At 38.3% G+C, this 9,367-nt stretch overlaps 2 protein-coding genes across 3 annotated transcripts; both read right to left on the minus strand.

The window, feature by feature from the left end:
* Positions 1-252: 252 nt before the first annotated feature.
* On the minus strand, positions 253-3,593 carry LOC135168345 (uncharacterized). Its single transcript, XM_064132414.1, has 2 exons — positions 3,174-3,593; positions 253-1,059 (listed from the first exon to the last, which is right to left on the minus strand). Exons 1-2 carry the CDS (start codon positions 3,535-3,537, stop codon positions 722-724), a joined length of 702 nt encoding a protein of 233 aa, XP_063988484.1. The 5' UTR covers positions 3,538-3,593; the 3' UTR covers positions 253-721.
* A 2,475-nt stretch (positions 3,594-6,068) lies between these two features.
* Positions 6,069-7,693, minus strand: LOC135168499 (uncharacterized). Of its 2 annotated transcripts, none has more exons than XM_064132752.1 (3): positions 7,407-7,693; positions 7,132-7,314; positions 6,069-6,656 (listed from the first exon to the last, which is right to left on the minus strand). In XM_064132752.1, exons 1-3 carry the CDS (start codon positions 7,612-7,614, stop codon positions 6,274-6,276), a joined length of 774 nt encoding a protein of 257 aa, XP_063988822.1. In that variant the 5' UTR covers positions 7,615-7,693; the 3' UTR covers positions 6,069-6,273. The 2 variants fall into 2 exon arrangements, with proteins under 2 accessions (XP_063988822.1, XP_063988821.1); XM_064132751.1 differs by having other exon boundaries at positions 6,069-6,668.
* Positions 7,694-9,367: the final 1,674 nt, after the last annotated feature.

The raw sequence follows: 9,367 nt of genomic DNA on the forward strand, positions 1-9,367 counted from the left end.
TGAACTTCGATGAAAAAAGGCCCGAAAAGGAGGCGAAAAATATCAACTTTCTTCGCATTTCAGGGGGTCTGACACGTGTATTCAAAGTGGCATATTTATTCGTAGAAATTCTCTGGTAGTAAATAAATGATAAATGGGGGAGGGTGATACTTCTGGATTGTGGCAGGGGTTGGGGATGATTTTTTGAACTTCGAAAAAGGACCCAAAAAAGGAAGAAAAAAATGTCAATTGAAATTTAAGGGGCCTGAGACGTGTATTTAAACGACACTATTTATTCGTAGAAATTTACTGATCATAAATTAACACTAAATAGGGGAGGGCAAAAACTTGCGGACTTTGGCAGGGGTTTGGGGTCATTCTTTGAACTTCGAAAAAAGACCCAAACAAGGAGGAAAAAAACATCTACTTTCTTCACAGTAATTTCAGAAGGTCTGACACGTGTATTCACAATACGATATTTATTCGTAGAAATTCACTGGTAGTAAATAAATAATAAATCTGGGAGGGTGATAACTTGTGAATTTTGGTAGGGGTTTCGGGTGATTCTTTGAACTTCGCAAAAAGTCCAATAAATAAGGAAAAAAATGTCAAATTCTGTCGCATTAATGTTAGGGGCCTGACACGTGTATTCAAACCACCATATTTATTCATAGAAATTCTCTGGTAATAAATAAACAATAAATAGATGAGCGGGTGATGACTTGTGAAATTCGAGAGGGATTTAGGGTAATTCCTGGTAGGGATAGGGCGCCTCGTTGAACTCGGGGGACCATCCTCGATACGGCTGATTGACTTCCTCCTGTGATCTGTGCCAATGGTCGTGATGAATCTCAGGTTTTACGATGCCATAGCTCACCCTCGCTGCGGGGTATGGAGGTGGTGGGGTCAGAATGGCCTTGAGGGCCACTGCTCCTGATAGGAATAGAGCTGCTAGACCTGCTCCGAGACCCTTCAGACCGATCAGGCCAATTATTGTTATGACTATTGGGAGGATTATCAGGGCCTTCAGCTTCAACGCCAGGAGAACTGGTATGATCATCCTCTTCAGCTTGGTCCTTGCTGGAAAATATATTTTTTGGGTCAGTGGAGAGTGGAATTTAATTAGGGACTCGGGGAACTTGGAATTATTTGGCTTCTTTTGGGGGGATTAATTGTTGGTAATTTGTATGCGTCGATTGACATGAAAAAGAATTATTTATGGGCCTCACGTTCTAGGGCCTACTTTCTTCCATCGACCTGACACTCTCGTTCAAGGTGACCAATTCCCTCCCCCCCTCGGGCTATTATTTTTTGTTGTTTCTCTCCGGACGATCGTTCCACAAACCCAGAATCCTTCGACTATCTCTGTCAGTCCCACGATATTTATCATGTCCCAATTCCTCCCTTCACTCGCTGTAGGAAATATCAGCATGTTACATACTCCGTACATTCTGAAGTTCATCGGGATTTAATTTAGCATTCAAATGTTGAAGGACTAGTACTGTAGGACAATTATGTGGGGATTTAATTGGGGGAAAATTAGTTTGTCTGGTGGGCAACAATTTTGATTTTTCGAGAGTATGCAAATTCTCGCAATTCACTGGAATTTTTTTGAGAGTTGGATGAGCTCGAGGAGAGGGAGTCCGGCAACAACCGGTTGACCCACATCCTCACCAATGTGAGGATTGAGTCAATGACCCACTTGGTGTTCATTGGTGGGCGATTGGTGAGACTCGATGCTATAAAATTTGCCTCAGCTCTGGCAGCATCATTGCGGGCGGCAAAGTCAGACATTGCTGGACTGACGTATGAACATTTCTGATTGAGAAATCTGTCATTTTCAGGTTTTTTACACTAATTTCTAGATACGCTTGGTAACCTAATTACGAAATTATTGAATTGTTTTTTTGATTGGGAGGAGTTTGTGGGGGAATATTGTTGGAAGCATTTGAAATGCTTTTGGAATTAAGTCGTTTCAAATTCAAAGAGGGACTGGTTTTTTTCGATGTGAATGCCAGTGCTACTTGAAAATATTTTTTTTTAGTTTTTACTTTTGTTGGGAATTGAGGAAAAAGCAGTAATTTTTTAATTCACTTTTAGATAATTAAAAACATTGAAAGTCGGATTTTTATCTCGAATTCAAGTGAAATCCAATACTTTCAGTTGCGAATCGGGCGGAAATTTGTTAACTTAACTGGATTGTCCATCAATTATGCCTATTCAGTACCCAGATGAACAAACTTTTCATTGAATTCGAAATTTATAAATATTTCACATCAATTTTTTCTCATTTCAGTTGTTGACTATCAAAGTGTGATGTTTCCATAAAGACTTTCTCTCGATTTAAGCAGGAATTTCACTCTTCAATAATTTCCATTATTTATACTATGAAATTCACATGAAAGAGAGTATATGCTAGTGAAAATACTGAATTTATTTTCTGGAGATTTTTTTTGTAGAAGAAAGTAAGATTATTGGAAATATTGTGAGAGGAATTTCTGTTAGAAGTTAAAAGAAGTTATCACCAAACCAATGATGAGTTGACCTTAAAAAACTTCCCACTGTTATTAACAGTCCCAAACAGCTTTACCTCGAAATAATAAAAAATCATGAATCACTTTCTTAATTTTCTCGCGTTTCTAATCCTTATAAATAGAAAAAGTCAGGTGAATTGGATATTTCTATTAAACCAAATATGTCTTCAACTATTTTCCATAAAATTCTGGCAGTTCAAATTCGCCGAGTGCAATTAGTTGTAAAATCCATCGCAGATTTACCGAATTTGGAAAATTCGAGGCCGTCAAATTTCCTAAAAGACGTCCTATTAAAGTAAATCATCCTCTCAGATATAATTCCGACGACTGTTTCGACGATTTTCTTCTATAAAAGTCGTTAAAAACCAATAGAAATTGAATAGAATTATCTATCGACTTCTTTGGCTCTGTCTACCAATTTTCTTTTACAAGCCTAATCTAATAATTTTCTATTCTCCATCGAATGCATCACTGCTCCTCTAAGTAATCCCAAAACTCAAAGGAAAAACTATTTATCAACACGAAGCGTTAGAACTTCCCAGAAAACAATTATTTCAGCTACAGAGAAGTGCAGTGCCCTAGTATAATCAACTCTCTCAATAATTACTCCATTAGTTCCTCCGATTAAACTGGAACTCGTTCTAAAAAAAATTCACTCACCTTCGGAAGCTCCACGCGTCAATCCCCGAAGTTCAATATCAATTTCTTTGTGGCCGAGAGCTCTTCCTAGAAAGTCAGCTGGAGATCCATCACTTGGCAGATTAATTCGAATTTTCCTCGATTTGAGAAACTGATCAATGCTGACCACCAGGGGGTCCTCTCCAGGCATAACCCTCGGCTCCTCACTGTCTTCCAGCTTCTCCAAAGTGACGATGTCCCCATAAATTCGCAGACTGTGCGTCTTCTTCAGCTCCTCCATCTTCCTCATCATGGTCTTCTCCACGCTCTCCCCTCTGTCATCCCTGACAGCTGGACTAGCTGTGGCAAGTGCCACCAGGCAGAACAGTATCACTATTTTTATCATCCTAGTGTCAAAAATTCACGTCTTCACGACCTCGTCAACCGTCGACTCGACGAAATAACTTTTCGACTGTTTTCGTTCCTGTTAATTTTTAACTTTTATATCAACCACAACTTTGCATGGTGGGGTCGGATCAGGTGAACCATTTGGCAAAACTACATGTTGTCCACGTCAGGAATGACAATTCCTCATGCAGACCAATGGCGATGCATTACAATGCGTGTGACATCTTCCTGTGCGTGACGTTCTTCTTCGTTTCACGTTTTAAAAAACGAGAACAGAACGAAAAGAATTTGGTTTCCTTTTATTGGCAATCACTTTCGACCCTACGATTAACTCAATGAAAAAAAAATGGTTAAATTGTTCTAAAACATGTGCCAAGAAAAAGTTTCGTATAGTGTTTTGCCCTAAAGATTTTTGAACATAAATAGAAGTGAAAAAGAGCGCCAAATAAATTTCTGGATGATAAAGAAAAATGTTGAAAGCCACTGTCTCTATCAAACATCAATTTAATTCTCCATTTTCCAAACCGCGCCAAGAACCTTGCTTTTTTATATTCTATTTATTTTTCAAAAATTTTCGAGACAACTTAGCCAAAACTTTGTCTTCGCGTATTTTTTTATATATTTTTTTTATTTATTCTTCTTTTTCTTAGCTTATACTTCATGAACTTTATTTTCAAAAGAAGTGGAGTCGAGTGGACAGTGCTTCTGACAATTTTGTCATGTGCAATCATGAAAATAAAAATATGGGACCCTTCCTCTGCGCGTATTTTCTTAACTATCAATCCAAAAAATAGGAAAAATGTACCATTGACCAGAACATAAAAGATTTATATAGTGTAACTAAGGGCAATGTTGTAATTCATTCTCCCTTGCTCGTGATAATTATTAAAAATCATTTAGAAGTAGTTGTGTCGTATGTAGATAGCCGGTAGCGTACGGCACGAGTCGCTTAGCTTCGGTCGTTTAGACTCAAAATTTTTCCGTGGCCGATGCTCTACCAGGCACCTCAATGGGTTCAGACGGTTCTACTCACAGATAAATGCAACAATTACGTCTCAGACAGCAGTCCTTTCACTGAATTCAATTTACTGTTTCTAAATCTGTATTCTTCGACAAATTAATCGGTTTTCATTATAAAAAAAAAAGTAAATTGCCCGTCCAATGGGATAATTTTGTGAAATTCAACCAGGTCAGCAGCCACTTCGTGTTCCATTGTCACGTGTCAACATGAATACCGGAGAAACGATTGTTCACTGCATAGAAACAAATTCATGTTCCATTTTCTGTCTCGTGCGACAGTATTAAAACAGGTGTGTCTTTTTTAACCGGTGACAATGCGCATTGATATACACACATCGTAGCTTTTTTCTCTCTTTCGTGTGTACAATACATCTGGAAATGGCGGTATTGGCTTTGCAGGTGGGAATTAGTTTTCCATGTCTGTCGTGACACACTAGGCTATGCTAAACTTGTGCCCCGAATCTCGGACTGGTGAGATTTTACAGTTCAGTATCATTGCGAACAAATATGATGGAATGAAAAAAACTCAGACACAAAATTTTAGTCCTTCATAAGCCTTTAATGTCCTAAGGAACATAAGAAATGATCCACGAGTGCCGAAAAATAATAAAACAAAAAAGACAAATTGGTTGCAAATACAAAAATAGTATTGACGATGTTCTTCTTTTCTTTGATTGTGAATTTAACCTTTGTAGTCGTTCATCAAAACAAATGATTAGAAAACCAGAAAGCTTAAACGAGATGTCAAAATATTCGTGAGAAGAATCATTGAATGAATCAATTCCCAAAAACAAACGGGGAGCGCTAATTTTAGAGAGATTATAGAGAAATAAAAAAGAAGGAGAAGACCACAATAACCGACGTCAGTCACATAAAATACTAATTTCGATCGTTCTAGCAGATGAATACAAAGGGTTAATTATTTTTTGAGGCAGTCCCACCCGTTGACACCGCAGCCAATTAGTTTTCTCGAATTTTCATGAGTAGCAGAGATGAATCAGGTAGAAACTGCCTCATTATATTCAGAATTTCTAATTCGACTAATGGGATTGGCTATCGACAACTTTATTTGAATCAACTGTCTCGTCTAACCAAATCGGAAACTGTTCGAATGATGAATGACTCGATAATGGAATGTTGAAGGTCGTTTTCAGTGCAAAATTTATTGTCAATTCATAAGCAATAGTTCATTCCGATAGCAATTATTTCATGATATGAAGAAACCCACACGATTTTTTGGCATATAATTATTAAACTACCAAATCAGAAAGGTCAATCGACACCAAAGCCAATTACTTTTCTTGAATTTTCATGAGTTGCAAAGATGAATCAGATAAAAACTGTCTCATTATATTCAGAATTTCTAATTCGACTAATGGGATTGGATATCTATAATTTTATTTAAATCAAATATGTCATCCAATCGAATCAGAAATTGTTCGGATGATGAATGACTCGATGATGGAATGTTGAGGGTCTTTTTCAGGAAAAAATTCTTGTCAATTTGTAAGAAATAATTTATTTCGATGGCAATAATTTAATTACATACTCAAATCCGCACATTTTTTAGCATAAATAAATATACTCATAAATACTAATGCTAGCAGTCGTGAAGGTGGCCCTCCGAAGCCGAGTGACACCATAAGATCTTTTCTCCTCACGTGATCATTCTCTTTGAATCTGTCCTGACGTCGATTTTAATATAAAAATGAATTTAGTCAGTCTCAGTGGGAACGTGAGCGGAGTAGGCTAGACTCTGAGCGGTTTTTCCATCATCAAAACTCCTCTGGTAGTATCCCTGCTGCTGCTGTTGGCCATTACCAGCGGCCCAACCCTGGGCGCCAGCGTTGTTGTCGTAGAAAGATGAAGACGGCTGGACGTTCTTGAAGAGATTGGATGCACCAAAGCCACTGGCGCCACTACCGAAGAGCTTCTGGAAGGCGAGGATTCCAGCGATGAGGAGGGCAACTTTGCCGACGACGAGGGCCTTCAGGACGAGAAGACCGAGTCCACCGAAGAGAATTGGTACAAGGGCGAGGATTTTCAGACCTGCTGCGGCGATCAGGGGGAGCACGACCTTCTTGATCTTGCCACGACCTGGGAAAATGTCTAAAATCATTATCACAGAAGTATTAAAACTTCATCAGACAGGTGAATCAAACGGAGAGAAATTTTTGAAAAAAAATTTTAGCGCTTCAGCTGGAAATTTCATCGGGGAAAACGTTAATTTTTTATCGTTCTCGAGGAAAGTTCACAGCCGGTGATGACTTTTTCTAGGAGCTCACACTAGAATTTTTCAGAATAATTTCTCGCCGTGGAATATCGAAAGAAATTAACGGTTCAATAGAGGAAAATTTATCGTAAATGGACGGTGGAATTTATAGGAATGAGAAGAATCTCGAAATAAAAAGAAACTCACGTTTGAGAACGAGTTAACGATGAGTTGGTCAGTGAAAGTCACGGATTCACGTCAATCCGCGTCTTCCACAGCCCGAGCAATCGCGCAACAATTACGTAATTTTATCGAATCAAAGGATGAATAAGGTGAATGATTTATTGCAATTCCAATTACCTTCGATGAGGGCACGGGAGACCGACTCCTCCGGCATGTTGATCTTGAGACTGTGGCTCTTGAAGAAGGAGACAGCCGAATCATACAGCATTGACAGTAATTTCATGGTTCTGTCGGAGGAATCCCGGGGAAGTTCGTTCAGCACTTCGGTCTCGGTCTTCAGGGCTTTTCCGGAGCGCTCCACTGGGACAAAACCAGACGTCAATTAACAATAAATCAGTTGAAAAAAATTATTTCTCGTCGATCTCTATGATTTTTTTTTTGTAAATACTCACTCGGTGTGTCACGGACGAAAGTAATTCCCGAAATAAGTTGAATGTCGCTGGACCTGGCAGCTCTTGACAGGGCATTATTTGCTTTGACAGCCAGACAACTGAACAGAGAATCCTCCATCTCCAAACAATCAACTTTACCCGTATTATCTGGCATCGGTACAGCCATTGCCGAAGCAACAAAGAGTCCGAGTAACACGAATTTATTCATTGTATTTAATATTTTATTCGTCTCACAGAGTAACAATCACTCGAGCGTCTTTAACACTGGATTTAACTGTGTCCGGAAAAATTTTCGGAGCTGAGTGTGACTTGGCCCTCTCAAGCATGAATCTTTATACTCGCACCTGGGCGTCTCCCACCCCATAGCCAAACCTAACGACTTCTTCTCATCTCCACCCATGTACACTCAGTGTATTCTCTTCGTCACACATACGCATCTCAGCTAAAACTTTCGTCGATAATTTTTTAGACAAACCAGTGCTAAGCGACGCTCATTGGGCGTCGCCCAGCGCCTCCTTCCACTTCTTGTGGTCTTCGGTTTTTTTTTCTGGCTGGCATTAGATTAGGACGAGTATTTGGGTCAGGGTGAGGGGATTCACCGGAGAATCGTGGAATTTGGGGGGAAGGGGGGATTTGGGGGGGTGCATCCTTGATTACCCGGTTTTTTTCCAGTCGGAAGTGATCATCATTTGTGTGGGTTACATTTTTTTTGGTAATAATAGGAAATTTTGAGCTTTGATGGGACTTTGAAGAGTTTTCCTGGGGAAATAGGACGGAAATTTTAGTCTTTTCGGGGATTGTTTGGTGAATTGTTGAGAAATTTTGGAAAACCAAATTTTTTAAAGGAATGTACAAATATTTCACGAGGTTTTAAGTTTATTATCAACAACTAGGGGAGTCTAGTAGTGAAATTGAGGGAATCGATTTGGTCTTTAGATGGATTTTTGAAGAATATGTCAGAATTTAATTATCAAATTCTTTGATTATCATCTCTACAAGAGAAATTAGCGACTAGAAAAAACAGGTTATGATAGATATCCTCCTATCTCTCATCTATTTCGAGATTATTCATTAATTATTCACTAAAAAGGGGTCAAAGTAAAAATCGGTTTGAAGGGTTTTACCGCTTCGATACTGAATTTTCATATTTTTTAATTATTTCCGGCTCTGAAATGAATCGAATATTTCCTCCGACTTCTCCTGCCTACACACGGAGGAATATTCCATTGGAATCAATCCATTTTGGAGGAATAGATGACTTTAATCAAACTCTTAATACAGGCTTATTCAAAGCATTTTAATTCACACCATATGAATAGTAGTTTTAACCACTTAGACAGGCGTTCCCGTGATTAACTTGAAGTCTTCATTGGGTCCATGTTAGGACTGAGAATATCATTATTTAACGTATAATTACATTTTAATGAGGAATAATACATAAAGAATATGATGTTGAATGATTAATGATTATTCAGTGCTTCATAAATTTTCATACCTGCGCATCTTTTCCTAAGTTTTGTGAATTTTTACAAAATTTTACTGAGAAAATAGGGAAATTTTTTCTACGAAAATGAAATTCCGCGAGCCGTTGAATAATAATTGAACTTAACAAAAATATATATTCTTTCACAGCAATTTTATCAGCTGTGTCTTTGAATTTTGTAAAAAAATCGAGAAATGAGAATATATCGACCACTACCCACGTAGAAAGATTCTGTCTGTCGAAGATCTTTCGATGATTCTTCTGAATTCGGGAACGTCTTTCGTATACAATAATTTTCAAACTGGGAAAACGCTCAATTATTCATGAAGACGAGAAAAATCTTTGCACCAGTGAATGACATCTTACACTAAAAAAATAGACAGTAAAATTCATGAGTTAATGAGGTACTTCCGGAATAACTAAACTCATTTAAATAAAATTAATTGGACTCCAGTAGCGGTTGTCTAGGTGTATGTAC

Source organism: Diachasmimorpha longicaudata, chromosome 13 (genome assembly GCF_034640455.1).
Source record: "Diachasmimorpha longicaudata isolate KC_UGA_2023 chromosome 13, iyDiaLong2, whole genome shotgun sequence".
Taxonomy (NCBI): Eukaryota; Metazoa; Arthropoda; class Insecta; order Hymenoptera; family Braconidae; genus Diachasmimorpha; species Diachasmimorpha longicaudata.

What these genes read in the sequence shown, in the direction of transcription:
- LOC135168345 (XM_064132414.1), bottom strand. Translation starts at nt 3,537, where the DNA reads ATGATAAAAATAGTGATACTGTTCTGCCTGGTGGCACTTGCCACAGCT. An exon ending in GACGCGTGGAGCTTCCGAAG is followed by an intron (nt 1,060 to 3,173) that starts GTGAGTGAATTT and finishes TATATTTTCCAG; the next exon opens with CAAGGACCAAGCTGAAGAGG.
- LOC135168499 (XM_064132751.1), bottom strand. Translation starts at nt 7,614, where the DNA reads ATGAATAAATTCGTGTTACTCGGACTCTTTGTTGCTTCGGCAATGGCT. An exon ending in TTTCGTCCGTGACACACCGA is followed by an intron (nt 7,315 to 7,406) that starts GTGAGTATTTAC and finishes GTTTTGTCCCAG; the next exon opens with TGGAGCGCTCCGGAAAAGCC. An exon ending in CTCCCGTGCCCTCATCGAAG is followed by an intron (nt 6,669 to 7,131) that starts GTAATTGGAATT and finishes TAATGATTTTAG; the next exon opens with ACATTTTCCCAGGTCGTGGC.